General features: G+C 34.8%; 1 protein-coding gene across 3 annotated transcripts; it reads left to right on the top strand.

Annotated features, from left to right (window-relative positions):
• The first annotated feature begins 5,302 nt into the window (after positions 1 to 5,302).
• On the top strand, positions 5,303 to 17,625 carry LOC123920475 (protein GLUTELIN PRECURSOR ACCUMULATION 3). 3 transcript variants are annotated; one of them, XM_045972737.1, is made up of 16 exons: positions 5,303 to 5,320; positions 5,529 to 5,809; positions 5,897 to 6,035; positions 6,487 to 6,515; positions 6,644 to 6,740; positions 6,831 to 6,886; positions 6,992 to 7,099; positions 7,804 to 7,860; positions 9,349 to 9,440; positions 10,272 to 10,356; positions 11,008 to 11,160; positions 11,412 to 11,512; positions 11,624 to 11,788; positions 11,886 to 12,001; positions 12,158 to 12,239; positions 17,332 to 17,562. In XM_045972737.1, the coding sequence occupies exons 2-16, from the start codon at positions 5,650 to 5,652 to the stop codon at positions 17,395 to 17,397; spliced, it is 1,506 nt and encodes a 501-aa protein (XP_045828693.1). In that variant the 5' UTR covers positions 5,303 to 5,320; positions 5,529 to 5,649; the 3' UTR covers positions 17,398 to 17,562. The 3 variants fall into 3 exon arrangements, with proteins under 3 accessions (XP_045828693.1, XP_045828694.1, XP_045828701.1); XM_045972738.1 differs by lacking the exon at positions 5,303 to 5,320 and having other exon boundaries at positions 5,356 to 5,809; positions 11,889 to 12,001; positions 17,332 to 17,625; XM_045972745.1 differs by lacking the exons at positions 5,303 to 5,320; positions 12,158 to 12,239; positions 17,332 to 17,562 and having other exon boundaries at positions 5,371 to 5,809; positions 11,624 to 11,762.
• The last annotated feature ends 630 nt before the right edge of the window (positions 17,626 to 18,255 follow it).

The raw sequence follows: 18,255 nt of genomic DNA, 5'->3' as shown, positions 1-18,255 counted from the left end.
AAAATAAAAAGAAAAGATGAAGCGGATGACAAAGTGTTTTAATGTTTTTTAGCGTTGGGGAATGAGAATGATTCAAGTCACGAGCCATACGTCAGAGTCTCGAATCATTCAGAGAAAGAAAGCCATACGCCAGACTAACCCTTTTTCATTCCAATTATGATTTAGTTTGATATGTTTAAGCAAGATAGCCAAGAAACAAAGCAAACAGAAAGCAAACATATATAATATAACAATAAATATATGCATGGACCGAAGCTTTTATCAACCGGTCAATTTTGCTTAATCGTGATTGTTTAGAGAAAAGAAATAAGAATGAGAATAATTCGAGTCACGAGCCATACGTCAGGGTCTTGAATTATTCGGGGAAGAAAGTCATACGTCAGACTAACCCTTTTTCATTCAATTTATTTTAGTTACGGGGTTCTTTTTCACACTTCATCGTTCCATAGCGGCACCGCCCATAGTCATGCAGCCAATCATGCAGTTGTCGTTGTTGCACTTCGCATCTACGTATGGTTGTTGCTACATCTTCTTTACGCCGTCATATTTATTCCGTCGTCGCTGAATCCATGTTCCCCTTTTGTTTCAATTGTATAAGAGATTCAGAGGTGGACAATCAATTGGTTTGTTTGAAGCAATTTGAAGCATTTCCCATCTCAATTGTCCCTTAAAGAAAAAAAATGTTCATTTTGGTCCCTTAAAGACATTTTGTTAGTCAGAATGGTCCCTTCCGTCTAATTTTCGCAGAAACTGTTAAATTGTGATGACGTGGCAAGTCATTTTCCAAGAAATAAAAAAGAAAAACAAAGGAATTGTGATGACTAAAACGCTCTCCGCAGCCGAAGTCGCAGCCGCTAACCAACAAAGAAATTCAAGATCGTCGATTGACTCTCCGGCTATTGATACTACAACGACTACAAGAACGTCAATTCACTCTTCGACTACCGATGCTACAATGTCGATTCCCTCTCCGACGATTGACGCTAGAGCTACAACTACTACAAGAACGTCGGTTCCCTCTTAGAGTATTGGTGCTACAACTACAACTACAAGATCGTCGGAACAGATCATCGTCGTCGTTGCCGCCTTACGGAGGGAGCAGCAACGTGCCTTTCAAGCTAAGTGCATGAAATACGACCTTGATGTCTCAACCCTAGGTGTATCCTCAACCCATAGGATAATTCAGTTCTTGGAAAAATCGGAAGATCGATGCATTACGAATCCCTATATGAAAATCGACAAAGATTACAAGGATCTTGGGTATGTATATTTGGACGAACTTCTTGGTCTTTTGGATAATTATTGTTTGTATGAGATTGATTCGGCTAAACCGAAGTTATTGAAGAATTTGATCCCAAAACTTCATTGCCATGCTTTGGGATGGGATTGGATCGATAGTCTTGAAAGTGCTTTAGCCACAGATAACATGGCAGAGATTGAGAAATTGACCAAAGAATTATCTGTGGTTGAAGGAAATTTCTTGTTCTACGACAAGACGTCTGAGAGAATGAAGAACATAGCAACTGGGCTGAACACCAATCTTGAAGAAAGTATCAAAAAGGTAACTCAAAATCTTAAAAGGAATTTTCCTTTTAGATAATTTAATTTGGGGCATTCAAAGTTCTTTATGTAGATTCATCATGTATTCATCTTGAAAGACATAGCATAGGAGATATAGGCCTCTCTGAAGATTAGGTTTTAATTTGGCCGGGCTGCCCGTTTTGACAACTCTAGTATTATGCTCCCAATCAAGAAATGCTAGGAAGAAGCTCACGCGACTAATGTAGCTGAAGCTCAATCACTTCTCGTAGCTGCTCATGTATATGTTGTAGAAAACACGAAGGAAGATGTTTGACTCCTCCAAGTGTAACAATCAGGATTTTTAACAATTAAATAACAAACAAAAAGACTTTATTTCATTAAAATGTGTGACTATTTTTTTCTTCAAAGGATATTAAGCAATTGAAATTATAACTAATAACTATACAATAGAAAAAAAACTCAAATTTGTTTATCCCGGCACACGCATCAAACAAAAGCACCAATCATGATTATCTCATTGAGTACCTAAAATGTTAATCGTAAGAGTCAATTTCCTTATTCAAATTGAATCATACTCACCATAAAAAAAAATGTCACAAAATAACAACAAAACACTCCACCAATCTTAAAAATAATTATTTATTTATTTTTTTTAAAAAAGGCGGATAACTCGTCAACAAATAAACAATTAAGAACATCATCAAATACTTTCAAAGAAACACACTAATGCAACAACTTGAAGATAACAAACATACACACCATTAAAACATTACATATGAAATGCAATCCTATACTCTAAATGCATGTGGTACCAAGGGTCAGAAGTCAAAGTTTTGTTATTGAAAATTCTTCAAAGGCGAACAACGGCGATTTATCAACGACATGAACTTGACTCATGAATGAATGCATGACATATCAAGACTCGACAGTCAGCAAACTCCAAACTTTGAATGTCAGCGGTAAATCGTCGAGTGATCTTAAGAAGGAACTTGATTCCGGTTTTACAGCTAGGGAGCTTGAAAAGTTAAAAGACGTTGAATCAATATTGAGTATTTCGAAGAAACTGTTCATCGATATTTTCGCAGCTATAGAAAATGCCAAAAACTATCCTTTGATTCTTCAGTTTCTTGTGAAGATAGAAACATAACAACATTTTCACGAAACATCTTCATAAAATCTGCCCTAAAACAGGCATCAATAATAAAAAAAATTAATTGAATCTTGAGGCAATTTTTTTACTGCTTCCACGATATTATCAACTACACATGACAAATAAAATAAATTAATGACACTCTCAAGAAAATATTATACATTAACAACAAAAATTAAAATCAAGATTACTTTTAACGACTTTATAATCAACTACTGAAAGTAATCTAGGACCTTTCTTAGACTTTGGGTGTCATTCATCAAAAGGTGTTTCACTTCGTGACAGTCTTGGTATGTATACAACATTTGTGGTTATTGTTGTTGTAGTATTGTTTTATTGTTTACACGCACAAAGGTTTATGTCGGACAACTTCAAACCGCTCAACAACCCGCTTAAACCGCAAACCCGAACCAGTGAACTGTTTCTCATTTTTCGGGCGGATTAGGCCTTAAATTTTGACTCTATGGTTTAGACCGGATGACAACTTTGTGAGAGATAGAGAGCCTTTTTTCTGAGTTTTACATAACCCACGGGGTGTTTGTTCGATACCCAAATATCTAATTTTTTTTTTTTAATAAGTTCTTGGCAAAAAAATTCTAATAAATCTTCTATTGGTGTCTCATGATCTCTCTTAACAAAGTGTAAGAAAGCATTTGTAAAGTGAGAACTATGCCAAAAACTATCCTTTGATTCTTCAGTTTCTTGTGAAGATAGCAGCATAACAACATTTTCATGAAACATCTTCATAAAATCTGCCATAAAACAGGCATCAATAATAAAAAGAAATTTTGAATCTTGAGGCAATTTTTTTATCGATGCATGTTATGGGGCAAATTTTATGAGTATGTTTAATGAAAAAATTGTAATTCTCATATCTTCACAAAAAAAATGAAGAAACAACTTTTAGTACTTTGAATGGTTATCACTTCATCAACTCTTTCCTCCACTTTGTTGACATAACAAAACAACACAAAAGATGTATTTAAAGTTATTAAGAAAAATCACAAATGAAAAAACTTTAATACTCTTAAATATTTATATAGAAATGCCGGGAAGATATTTGTGAAGATTCAAAGGTCTATTTTAACAGTCACCAGTGTTCCAATCAATTTCATATGTCGTCATGCTGATGAAAATACTGAAAAATTTCTCGCTGTTGCTAAAGCTTTGGAAGAAGAAGCTCACGCAACTAACGTAACTGTTAGCTCAATCACTTCTCGTAGCTGCTCTTGTGGATGCTGTTGCAAAGACAAAAAAAGATGCTCGACTCCAAGGAATCCAAACGAATATGCTGCTGTAGAAGCTTTACGAGTACTAGTCTCAATTTCGTATTGTTTTCTTTCTTTTGTTTTTATCTTTATTATTATGTTGAATTAAATATTTGATGAATGTGACTTTGAGTTTGTATCCATTTTATGTTTTGAAGAGGAGTATCCATTTTATGTTAAATTAAATGAGACTAGTACACTCTGTTGTGAGAGGCCCCGTCAGGTGAACGTGTGGTAGATTCTTCTCCAGTTCAATCTTGTCTTCAATGCTACCAAATTGTTGTTTTTTTTTTTGACGGAATGCTACCAAATTGTTGATCCACCGAATTAAATACTTTATTTTTTTTAACAATTAAATAACTTAAAAAAAATACTTTAACAATTAGACTAAGTGTAACAACCAGGATTTTTAACAATTAAATAACTTTAAAAAATACTTTATTTCTTTAAAATGTGTGACTATATATTTTTTTTCAAAGGATAATAACCAATTAAAATTACAACTAATAACTTACAATAGAAAAGATGTATTATCTAAATTACAATTAATAAAAATTCATATTTGTTTATCCCCACGTACACATCAAGCAAAAGCGATCTCATTGAGTACCTAAAACGTTAATTGTAAGAATCAATTTCCTTATTCAAATTGAATCATACCCACTCTAAGAAAAATGTCATAAAATAACAATAAAACACCACACCAATCAAAAGATTTATTTTTAAAAATATAATTATTATTTTTTATTTTAAAAAATAGGCGGATAACTCGTCAACAAATAAAAAATTAAGCACATCATCAAAACTTTCAAAGAAACACATTAATGCAACAACTTGAAGACAACAAACATACACAACATTACATATGAGATGCAATCCTAAACTCTAAATGCATGTGGTACAAAGGGTCAGAAGTCAAAATTTTGTTATTGAACATTCATCAACGACAAACACGACGATTTATCAACAGCGAGGACTCGACAGTCAGCAAACTCCAAGCTTTGAATGTCAGCGGTAAATCTTTAAGTGATCTTGAGAAGGAACTCCAGTTTCACAGCTGAGAAGCTTGAAAGGTTAATAGACGCTGAATCAGCTCTCTAACATGATACCGAGTATTTTGAAGAAACTGTTCATCGATATTTTCGCAGCTAGAGAAAATGCCAAGGCAAGACACGCCTTCGTGCACAAGCGAATGATGGCTGTATTTAAGGGCTTAAACGCCCAAAAACGAAAGTTTCAATTTGTGAATTGATTCACAATATGTCATCCATTTAAACCATTCTTTTATATTTGGATACATAATTTCATAAACTAAGCCGTAATAATAATAATAATAATAATAATAATAATTTTTTTCCAGGTATCACCAAACCCTTTTATTTACGGGATTGTGTACATTGTTTCTTTGATGTCTCACATCGTACACTCTGACGACAAATATTGTTTGATCGATCTTCTACTTAACTTTAGATTTTACTAGATTACACTCTTTTCTTTGGTTAGGCGACAAATATATGTTGATCGATCTTCTACTTAACTATAATAATATATTTGCAATTTGTGCCCAGAAAATACAGTAGCTAAGAACGAAAGAAGTTGTTATTCGTTGAAGCAGTAGAACACAACAACGGTGGAAGCAGCGTTGATTCGATATCGTGATCGGAATCGGAAATTGATTCAAAACAAGAAATGTATTACTGGGTTGGAGCTACATCTTCTGATTACGCAGGAACACCTCCCCAACCACGCAGTGGTCATTCTACTGTTAATATCGGAAAATCCAAGGTTGTTGTCTTCGGTGGTCTTGTCGATAAGAAATTTCTCACTGATATCCTTGTCTATGATATTGGTTGGTAACCCTTTTCTCTCTTTTTTTGTGGGTTATCATCAAAATTGTGTATTTGATTCATTTTGTTTTGTTGCAATTTTCTTTCAGAGGCTAAGCTATGGTATAAACCAGAATGCACTGGAAGTGATTCAGATGGACATGTGGGTCCCAGTCCACGAGCATTTCATGTTGCTGTTTCTATTGATTGTCATATGTTCATTTTTGGTGGTCGTTCTGGTGGTCAAAGGTCTTGTTTATGTTTTGCTTATCACTATCATTCCATGTTTTGTGTATATGTGAGAAAGAGTTGATCTTGATTGTACTCATATAAGTGCTTATCATGCATAAGCTATTTCTATAAAATAAAGTCAAACTGTTTTCATATATAAGATAGAAATATAATCTGTTTTCATATGCTATTTTGGAGAGGGTATGGAAATAAAGTCAAACTGTCATAAGTTGTTTCCACGAGCTTTCAAACAGATCACAAGTGTTTATGCCGGTAGATACACTCAAATAAGCCAATCCAAAGACCCTATATCATAAGCGGGTTGTTAATGTTAGATTTAAGTAAAACAGTTTCAGCTGTTATAGTTTTGCAGTGAAGATTGATGCATCTTAACTCTCATGCTCTTACACTTTATATGTCTGATTGTCTGTGTGTATTTGCTTCTCACTATTATGTCTGAATTTTACAGGTTGGGGGACTTTTGGGTTTTGGATACAGGTATGGCATTTTGTATTATATCTGTTGGGTTTTTGTTCTCGTATAACTTTCATTTTGTGAGACATGACATGTCTGGGGCTATTGCTTTTTTGGCATGTTGGCACTTGGAATGAATGATGTTGTTCAAGATATATGGCAATGGTCTGAGCTAACTGGTTTTGGTGATTTGCCTTCGCCGCGAGATTTTGCTGCAGCTTCTTCTATTGGGAACCGGAAAATTGTCATGTAAGGCCTATAAGATTTGATTTGACTACTTATCAGAGTTGGTTGGATTGGGAATTAGGATTAAATGTGAAATGTTTGATAATGATGCAGGTATGGTGGATGGGATGGGAAAAAGTGGCTATCTGATGTTTATGTCTTGGACACTAGTATTTTCCTTTCTTGGATTGAATTTTTTCTCTTAAAAATACAATTGTTTTTTTTTTTTTTATGCAATTTAAACAAGTGGTAACTCCATCGTCTTACTTTCATAGTATCCCTTGAGTGGACGGAGCTCTCAGTTTCTGGAACATTGCCACAACCTAGATGTGGGCATACTGCAACAATGGTCGAAAAACGGTTGCTTGTTTATGGTGGAAGAGGTGAAGTCTCATAATTCTCCTTGTTATGAATTGATTTGCTTGTATGCATCTTTTATGAGTTTATATCAAACCTTTTATCTAAATTTAAAAGGCAAACATGTACGGGTGCCGTTCGGGCATTTTCTAAGAAATCAAAAGCAGAATGTATTTATTGAAATGGACATCTTTTAAAGATACCAATGTTTCAAATGTTTTAGTTCTCCATACATACTTGCAAGCTGGACTGAAAAATACATTTTAGGAGAAGATTTGACACCTCCCTTTAGGTTTGACTTTAGAGGCAAGATTGATGAAATTTCAAATAAGACTTACGTGCAAAATTTCCTTAATGGAGCTAATAAAATTGAACTTGGAAGTGTTGTCAATTTATATTCAAAGTATGCTGCTGTGCTGACCTCATAAACCCATCTGGAACTCCAAAGTCCATTCTAAGGCGTAGCCTCTTTTCCCCTGCACGCATGTCATGGTAAAGTTAACTTCTGATAGTCTCTTTGGGTTTTTTTATTAACACTTTGTGTGTCCTGCTCTGGATACTGGAATAACCCTGCAGTCCGAATAATCACGTTGCTGTGATTTCTCTAACTTGCAAGTAAATAAAACTTTTGTGAATAAGTGGAGGGAGCATATATTAGTTGCCATGGATGCAATTTCAATCTCATACGAAGTTATTAATTGAAATGAGTGCTCTTGCCTGACTTTGACAGGAGGAGGTGGACCAATTATGGGTGATTTGTGGGCCTTGAAGGGCCTTATTGATGAAGGTATGTATATACATATATTTTTACCATATTTATATGTTTATTAAGTATGATGTAGTTTATTTATGTATTTAGTTGTAGGCTGTAATTTGTCAGTCACATATGATTTATATTGGTTGCTAAATCTTCCATTCTTATGAAAGTTGTTAATTTTATTCAAGTTTAAATGCGATCCCTTGTTAGTATTAAACTTTTTACACTATTTAGTTTGCCTCAATATTTTGCTTTTGCACTTGACATGCCAACACCTCGCTTCTTACTTATCCAAAATATATCAATCTGTCTCTATTAATAAGAACTTAAAACCCTGCTGTAGAATATCACATAGAAGGTTGTACATTATTGGAGTATGTCCTATCGTCCTCTATCTTCACATAGAAATTCCTGGCTTGATTCCCATTTAGTATCCAAGTATGAATATCACATGAAGCTTGTAGAATTGATTCAGCACACTTACAGTGAAGAATATATATGTTCAAGTGGTGATAGTTTCCGAACAAGTCTTCAGTCCATTTAGGGGTGGAAAGGGCTTCCATTTTACAGATAAATGCTTGAATTTTTTATCCATAGGTGTGTCCATAAGTTGGCAGTTTGATTTGACATGTCCCTTCCTCGGTCCCTAATTATAAACACCCATTGAGAAGAAAAAAATTGTTCCTAAATATAAGCCCCCTTTCAAATTGCTAGATGCATTTATTATTTTTTTACAAACATAACCCTAATTAAGACTATTAATTTGCATTGTAATATGAAAAGTCAATATTGAACCCATCTATACACAAAAGGTAATTTAGTAATATTACACATAACGTACACCATTAATTATACTACCAACTTTTCTTAATATATGTTGAAATATGCAATGAGTGCTTATAAAAAGGGACAGAGGGAGTATTTAGGGCATATTTTTCCTCTAGATGATTTCAATATTGGTAGAAATCCGAATCAAAATTTCCATTTCATCCAACTTAGCAGTTCATTGCCCAAGATGGGATAGTGCCTCACCTTTAGTCATAGAAATGGAGATAGAGGACGTAGTGGGCATAGAACAGATTCAATAGAATATAGAGAAGGTGGACAATGATAGTTAAAAAGCATAAGTGGGTGAGGATTACGAGTTGAACACGTGGCAAAGGGTCACTAGAGGATTGGCAACAAAGGGCCTGTATTCTGTAATGTGTTTTCAGTTGCAATTTACAAGATATCATCTGCATTTCTTTGTCTCATTTTTTATTAGAGCCGGATTATCTTTGCACTATTTAATTTTGGTTCCTATTGTTTCCGGGGAGGCGGGGACTATACATGTTTGACATACAAATTGATGTGACAGTGTTTTGACTTATTGTTGATTCTTTGTTTTGTTTTATCTTCTTTGGAGCAAATCTTATTGTGCACTTATACTTTCTCTCATCTTTCTTACACTTTTATATTCTACGTCTCCTTATTCAATTGGGTTATGTACTTATAGTTTGTATGTGTTGTGGAGGGAAGAGATCGAAACACCTGGGTGGACTCAATTAAAGCTTCCAGGTCAAGCTCCTTCTCCCCGCTGTGGCCATTCAGTTACAAATGCGGGACACTATGTAATGACACTTGCACAATCCTTATTTCTCCTTCTAGTTTTGTTAATTTTTTTATTGTTTTAGTCTTTGTAAAAAATAGATGTTTGTACTGTTCCTAGTTCCTACCTCAGCCTGTAATAGAATAATCTACATTATTTAATCTTTTTTTACGGTAGGCTGGGTATTACGGTAGTGTTTGGCCCTACTTTTTTTACGACTTAATTGCTTTTCTAAAGTTAAATATGACATAAGAGCTTCAAAAGTAAAGTTAAAGGTGTTTGGTAGTTTTCAGTTTTTCAGCTTTAAAACCATTTGAAAGTTAGAAGTTGTTTGGTAAATTTTAAATATTTTTGTAAATAAGTAATTATTGTTTAAATATTTTTTGTAAATAAGTAATTATTGTTCTAGGCACATATTATGTAAAATTAGCTTATTTGTATTAAGCCCATTAATCAAGCCCATTAGTTAGAGCTTAGTCTACATATTCAGATTAGAGCTAATGAAATTTACAAAACTAACACTAACAGCCACACCTACTGACTATACTATCTAATAAGTACTGTTGATAACTGATTGTCAGTTGTGTCAAGCTAGAATAACTGATTGGAATCTTCTAGAACACTTCACAGTGTTTCTGTTCTGTGTATGTGAGACATGTGTTGATATAGAACAGATTATATGCATGTTGACGAGTAAGAGAGATAATTTGGTCTGTTGCGTAATAGAAAAAAATTTCAATCCTTATCTCACAAAACCTGTTAATCCATCCATATGATTATATAAATTTACGCTTTAACTTCGAATCCTGTCATTTGGTTGTTTATTTTATTTATGTTGGAGTGGATTTTGCAGTTGTTGATGTTTGGAGGGCATGGGACCGGTGGATGGTTGAGTCGTTATGATATCTACTACAATGATTGTGTTGTATTGGACAGAGGTGAGAACTTCCACTCTGCCTATCTGGTATGATGGCAGGCTTATGCTTATCCATACCATTCTTGTTTTTAAAACTGTTAAATTATTTTGTCGTTGTTAGTTGTTACTTTTTTTTTTTTTGAAGAAGCTTAGTTGTTACTTGTTAATCTGTTCCATTTAAAGTCGACTTGTTAATGATTTCTGGCATCATTGCACACTATAGTTAGGATTTGCAAAATTCTTTGAGTGAGAAAACTGGATGATGCATGTTAGTTACATGAAGGGCGGTGGTGTCTTTTGCTATTTTGTTTCTTATGTGGTTGGAAATTCAGAGATTCTGGTTTCATGAATCAGAAATCTAAGTCGTGCAGAATATTTAATACTTGATAATAAACCTTAGTCTTGCTAATGATGCAAAACCATGTCTTTGAATGAAAATCAGTGTATTAACATGTTTCTTTAACTTTTGCTGAAGAGTGAAGTTTGGAAAATATGGTATTTGGATACATAATTTTGAAACAAACCATATATATTAGCCTTCCTTTTGGTTTAAATCATGGCAAAGTCATGCAGTCAATCAAAGATTTTATTGGAGAAATGGCCTATAGTCCTATACTAAGTCAATTAATTATACATTGTTGAGTAAGCTAATTTTGTTCTTCTGCTTGTATAGTTTCAGCGCAGTGGAAGCGGTTATCCATAGGCAATGAACCCCCTCCGGCCCGAGCATACCACTCTATGACAGCAATTGGTTCACGATATCTGCTTATCGGTGGCTTTGATGGGAAATCAACTTACGGAGAGCCATGGTGGTTAGTCCCTCAAGGTATTCATTGTGCTTACAAGGATTGTTGTTTTTGAGTTTACGGGACGGAATATTCTAACCATGGAACTTTCTAATATGTCTTGTGCTTTGATTTAAATACTCAGAGAGTCTTTTCAACAAATACTGTATAATGGAGAAGATTTAGAAGCAGAAACCTTTCAATCTCATAAGATAAATGTTTAAAGAACTGAACAGTCAAGAGTCAGACGCGCGCAAAAAACTAAAATCCCCTCACTTTGCTTGTTTTGCAGACGACCCAATTGCAACTAGGTTAACTGCAGCTCCACCAAGAAATATTCCTGAAAGTAAGGATGCAGCGTCACTTAATGGTAATTTTCAACCTCAATTCAAGGTATTGGTTAAACTTGTTTTGCCTTATCTTAATTAATTTGAACTGAATAATTACTGTCATTTAATAGATCCAGCTTGTCGTGAATTAATTTACTCCCATCGTCTTTGTCAGGAAAACCAATCAGAGAAATTTCCTCTGGCAGAATTGCAACGAAGGTTGCAAATATCAGTTTCACAGCCCAATTCTAGGATTCCGATTGTGAATGAGTTGGAGGATAAAGAGCTTCTTGAATTAGCATCAAGATTAGCAGGTGAAAATGTTTCTGCAAATTCACCGGTAAAGTAAAATGTTCCTTTAGTTATGTAAAACTTTTCTGTATCTTTGGTATCATAGTAGTAATTTGATTGAATTAGTATTTCATTTTTCCAATTAGAAGGCAATTGAGGCACTTCGTGAATACTGGAAGAAGGCTGAACCAAATACGATCAAATTCAAAGAGCTTGGACCATTGCTTCGGGATTACCAACGTTTAATTCACCGCCTTCATTTGTAAGAACTAATTGTTTTGCATCTATACATTATTCATTCCCATTTTTATTCATAATTATATTTTAGTTTGCAAGTAATTAATCTTTTTTCAAAGCTGACTAATAAATAGTTTGGCTGATGTTTTTTTTTTCTTCCTTTCTTTCTTAACTTCGTCAGAGAAAAGAGTGCCTCTGACCAGCAACCTGGTTTTGATGAACATGTGATTTATCAATTTTATCATGTCAAAAATGTTTCTCAGGTATGCTTTTTGTGGTTAAATAGATTATACTTTTTCATTCTAAAATAAGAATTAATTGCTATATATTTTATCAGTAATATTCTGAGGGCAAAGTCTAATGTGAAATACCTTACCAAGGTCTTCCACGGTGCAAGAGTACAGTTTATCGTTGGATTAATTGTTGGTCACAACAATACCTACCACACATCTGATTTCTCTCTCCAACTCCATTCCAACCCTTCTTCGCCCAGTGGTTTGTCACCCACTGTACAACAGCGATATCATTTTGACTGTTGCCACCATCACCTCGCCGTATATCCCTCCGCCTAACTTTATCTCGTCAAACTTCATAGGAACGAACAGTCGCCTACATGTCACACCGTCAACCATCACCACCCACTACATTGTTGTAAGCTACACAGCAACATCCCATGTTCCTTCCTCCTCCCAAACCTATATGAGCATTGATGTGGTGAAAATTTTAACTGAAGGCACATTATGTTGTTTGGTATTGCATTTTGTCTAGGCAATGTTGCAGACTGTTGGTTATTAAAAGGAATGTAGATGTATAGAACAAGAGAGAACACAGAGTTTTATTTTTGTGGAAGGTTATATTTTATTCAATTACTAATCATACATATTTAAAGAGGAATAAGAAGACCAAAGAACATAAAAAACTGCTATTCAAAACATAACAGATGCCTATGTAATTGAACAGCTATTTGACTCTTTATTTCCTAATAATTATGAAAATTAAAACTTGATCTGGAAGCTTCACATGTCATTGCAATTAACACTCCTCCTTGACATTGAAGCTGCATATCCCAAGTCTTTTCCTCAAAAACTCAAATCTGCCTGTAGGTAGGGCCTTTGTTAGGATGTCAGCATTTTGATGTTCAGTTCTACAATAAACAAGCTGGACATCTCCATCTTTCTGAAGTTCTCTCAGAAAGAAAAATTTGATCTTGAAGTGTTTTGTTCTGCCATTGAACACCGGATCATTAGCAATTGAAATTGCAGCTTGATTGTCCACAAATATCTGGGTACTTTCTATTTGTTCCATGTACAAGTCTGTCATGAGTTTTCTGATCCAGTGTTTGGTTCACAGCAGCAACAGCAGCTATATACTCTGCCTCTGCTGTTGATTGAGCTATAACTTCTTGCTTTTTAGAACACCATGAAAACACACCAGAACCCAGTGTGAAGCAATAACCTGAGGTACTTCTCATATCATCAACACAACCTGCCCAATCACTATCAGAGTAACCAAGAAGCCTGAAATTTTGAACTTGATTGAATCTTTATTCCATAATCAACCGTGCCTTTAACATATCTAAGAATTCTTTTGGCTGCTTGAAAATGAATTTCACTTGCACAGTGCATGTATCTTGATAGTAAGCTCACAGCATACATAATATCTGGCCTGGTTGCTGTTAAATACAACAAGCATCCTATTAAACTTCTGTACAAATTTTCGTCAATCCTTTCAGCTCCGTCTTCTTTGGAAAACTTCTCCTTTTGATTCATTGGAGCTGCAACTGGTTTGCAATTTTCCATATTGAACTTTTTGAGGACTTCTTTTGCATATTTTTGCTGACAGACAAATATTTCATCTTGCTTTGATTGCACCTGCATACCTAGAAAGAATGACATTTCCGAGGTCTGTCATCTCAAAAGCATCTTTCATTCTTTCAACTCCCTATGACTTCCTGTGACAAACAAATCATCAACATAAAGGGACACCACAAGTATTCCATTATCAACCTTTTTAACATAAAGAGTAAATTCACTTGGACTTTTTTCAAAGCCTAAGTTCACCGAGTGATCAATTCTGCTATATCATGATCCTGGTGCTTGTTTTAGCCCGTACAGAGCCTTATTCAATTTATACACCTTCTCCTCATGTCCTTGAACAATAAATCCCTCTGGTTGTTCAACAAAGATTTCTTCCTCCAAGTATCCATTCAAAAAAGCTGACTTGACATCCATTTGATGTATAACCCAACCATTTTGTGCTGCAAGTGCGAACAATATTCTTATGGTATCTAACCTTGCCACTGGAGCAAAAGTTTCAAAACAATCTACTCCAAAGATTTGAGCATATCCCTTAACAAGCCTTGCCTTATATTTGTTTACAGAACCATCCATCAGGATTAAGCTTGGTCCTATAAACCCACTTAACTCCAATAGCTTTCTTATGATCAGGTCTGTCCACCAATTCCCATGTCTGTTTTTTTTTTCAATCATCTTGAGCTCCTCCTCCATTGCATCTATCCATTTTTTATCATTTGCTGCTTCTGAATATCCAGCAGGTTCCATGATTGCAACATTACACCTTTGATAGATATCAGAAAGTGATCTTGTTCCTCTGACAGGTTCATCATCTATGGCCTCATTCTACTCCTGAAATTCAATATTCTTGCCGTCTTTCCAATTCCAGCTATCCAACTCCAAGAATTTCACATCCCTGCTGACAATTAATTTGTCATTGTGCGGTAAATAGATCCTGTAGGCCTTTGAGATTAAGCTATAGCCTACAAAGATTGCAGGTTCTGCTTTCTTGTCTAGTTTGTCTCTCTTAACCTTAGGAATGTAAGAGAAACACAAACAACCAAATATCTTCAAATTAAGCAACTCAGGTTTGTAACCGTACCATGCTTCAAATGGTGTCTTTTTTTGCAAAGCTTTTGTTGGCAGCCTGTTCAGCAAAAAAACTGCAGTATTTGCAGCTTCCGCCCAGAATTTCTTTGGCAATTCTTTTTCATGAAGCAAGCACCTAGCCATCTCCATAATTGTCCTATTCTTCCTTTCTGCAGTCCCATTTTGTTGAGGTGAATACGGTGCTGTCAACTGGTGTTCTATGCCTGCATCTTCACAAAACTTGTTAAATTGTTCACAGGTATATTCAGTTCCATTGTCAGATCTGATAACCTGCAGTTTGCACTTGCTTTGAGTTTCTATCCAAGCTTTGAACTTCCAAAAGATGTGAGCAACTTCAGATTTAAACTTCATAAAATAAATCCAACACATTCTTGTGTTATCATCAATGAATACAATATAATACTTACTCCCATTCAGTGATGGTGTTCTCATGGGTCCTCCGACATCTGTGTGTATTAATTGTAGTCTTTTTGTAGCCCTCCAAGCCAATTCTTTTGGAAAAGGGAGTCTTTTTTGCTTTCCATATTGGCAGACATCACATGCTGGAAGTTCTTCTAATTCAAGGGAATTCTTTGCAAGGTTGTTCTTTTTCAAATACATTAGAGCATTGTGATGGAAATGCCCCAACCTCTTGTGCCAAAGTGTTGTACTGTTGACCTCTTTGTGCACTGCAGCTTGCTGCTTGTTCATAAAATCTAAGGCAAAGCTTTTGCCTTTCATTTGAACATTGAACACCTCTCTGCCTTCTGGATGTTTAATCATGCAATTTTTGTCTTCAAACAGCACCTTATAACCTTTTTCTAGTAACTGAGAAACACTCAAAAGGTTCTGATTGATTTCAGGGACATACAAAACATCAGAAATTAGTTTCAAACCTGTGTGACCTTCAATTGCCACTGTTCCTCTGCCTTTTACTTCAATATATGCTCCATTTCCAATCTTGACTTTAGAGAAAACAGCTTCATCAAGCTCTCTAAAAAGCTCACGATCATAGGTCATGTGGTTTGTACAATCACTATCAATAAGCCAACTTTCTGTAGAACTATGTGTAGCATAACATGATACTGCAAACAATTGCTCCTCCTGTGATAGATCCTCAGCAACCTTGACTTCTTCTTGCTGTTGTTGTGATTTGCATATCCTTTCCATCTGCCCTAACTGACCGCACCTGTGACACCTTGCATCTGGCCTCCACCAACATTTTTTTTGTAGATGATTAGTTTTTTTGCAGTGAGGACATGGTGGATATATGTTGCTATTTTGATTGTTGTTTTTATTGTGAGTAAAAACTTGAGGTTTGTTGCTGAAACTTTTCCCATTATTGTTGATCTGCAACTTGGCTTGAAATGCACTCTCCATCGATCCCTCTTGTCTCATAAGCCTTCGCTGCTCTTGTGCCTTCAAAGCATGCAAAACTTCTGCCAAAGTTATGTTGGATAGATCCTTTGTGTTCTCCAAAGTTGTTAATAGTGGATTCATATTTTTCCGGCACTGTCACAAGAATTTTTTGTACAATTCTTGAGTCTGCAAATTCAGTGCCTAATAATCTCACCTTGTTAGCAATGGCAAGTAGTTTGTCTGAGTACTCTTTGATTGTCTCAGATTCCTTCATCCTTTGCAATTCGAATTCTCGAATCAAATTCAGAACCTGCATATTCCGTATCCGATCATCTCCTGCGTACTCCTCCTTCAGATAGTTCCAGATTTCTCTTGCAGTTTTAAGACTCATGATTCTTGTGAAAATTGTTTTTGAAACTCCAGCAAATAAACAAGATTTTGTGTTTGCCTTTTTGGTTTTTTTCTGTCTGTGAATTTTCAACTGGGCTATTGTGGGATTGTCTGGTAGTGGAAGAATTTTAAAATCCTCTTCTACAACTTCCCAGAGATCTAAAGCTTCTAAATAGGTCTCCATTCTTACCGCCCAAAGCTCATAGTTTTCTCCATCAAATATAGGAAGCGCAGCCTGTGAAAAACTTGCTTCAGCATCCATGACAAACAGGTCCCGTAAGAAATCTGCTCTGATTGCCAATTTGTTGGTTATTAAAAGGAATGTAGATGTATAGAACAAGAGAGAACAGAGTTTTATTTTTGTGGAAGGTTATATTTTATTGAATTGCTAATCATACATATTTAAAGAGGAATAAGAAGACCAAAGAACATAAAAAACTGCTATTCAAAACATAACAGATGCCTATGTAACTGAACAGCTATTTGACTCTTTATTTCCTAATAATTATGAAAATTAAAACTTGATCTGGAAGCTTCACATGTCATTGAAATTAACACAGACCCTTTTAACTTAAATTTGGTTAACTATTATTATGAATCAATTACTCCAAAAGTTCAAGTTATTAGGCAAAGATGCTGAATAGACTTTATACTATTATTATATTTCTAACAATTACAATACCATCTTTTATTTTCTGATTGTCTTCTGTTATTCCTGTTGCAGTTGCGCCTGGATGATATACCAAAACTTTTGGCCGAGTACAAACAGCTTCCTATATTATATTTCTGATTGTCTCACTCAAGTTTTGTTTCCTTCAATTTGTTCAAGTTTGGTATAAAAAACACACATAGAAAGACCATAAAAGACCTACTTTGAAATGATTATTATCATTTTCATTTATGTAACTTAAAATTAGCATATTTATTTAATCTATAATATCTATATTTTCAGCTAATTTTATCTAATATCAGCTTACTCAAAGAAAAATATCATAATTTTTTTTGTAGTTGTGCCAAATTTTGACTTTTGATTCAAGAATCGCTAATTTTGACTTTTGTAAAATATATGTCAATAGTAACTTTTAGTTTTATTGATACTCACTATCATGCTCATAATACTTGTTTTCTCCATAAACCAACTCTGACTAATTGATTATGAAATTATAATCATTACTTTCAACATGCAAATACGATAATCAAACACTACTCCTATTACTGAGTGGTATTTAGAAGTTTAGACACTACTGACTAGAAATAATGCGTACAAAATGTTATTGTAGAGAGTGATGCACATAATATGATTTAAAGTGGAGTGTCTACCTCTAAGTGAGATTCATTATCTTATCTCTAAATTATTGAGCTTAGCATGTTGTGTGTAATATCAAGTGAATGTGATACCTGAGACTAACTAGGACGGAGTGATCGTTGGTGCGCAGCGCATGTATAGACAATGACTTATGATCGCTTCTGGTAAAAAAAGGACACATGAATGAATCAAATCCACGTTGGAATGAGAGAAATCTTGATGCTGTGCAGGTATGAGACGGAAGATTTATAAGAGTTGATTTGCACTACCTATATTAATAAGATGCATTTTCATTTTGGTAGCACATTTCATACGAACTCCATAGTTAAGCATGCTTGACTT

The sequence above is a fragment of the Trifolium pratense genome, linkage group LG1 (genome assembly GCF_020283565.1).
Source record: "Trifolium pratense cultivar HEN17-A07 linkage group LG1, ARS_RC_1.1, whole genome shotgun sequence".
Taxonomy (NCBI): domain Eukaryota; kingdom Viridiplantae; phylum Streptophyta; class Magnoliopsida; order Fabales; family Fabaceae; genus Trifolium; species Trifolium pratense.
This window is presented reverse-complemented; position numbering and strand designations above follow the sequence as displayed.

Bases quoted from the DNA above. Each gene is read 5' to 3' on its own strand.
- LOC123920475 (XM_045972737.1), top strand. From the start codon at position 5,650: ATGTATTACTGGGTTGGAGCTACATCTTCTGATTACGCAGGAACACCT. The intron at 6,516-6,643 runs GTATGGCATTTT...ATGTTGTTCAAG, and splicing joins CTTTTGGGTTTTGGATACAG to ATATATGGCAATGGTCTGAG. The intron at 12,002-12,157 runs GTAAGAACTAAT...TAACTTCGTCAG, and splicing joins TTAATTCACCGCCTTCATTT to AGAAAAGAGTGCCTCTGACC.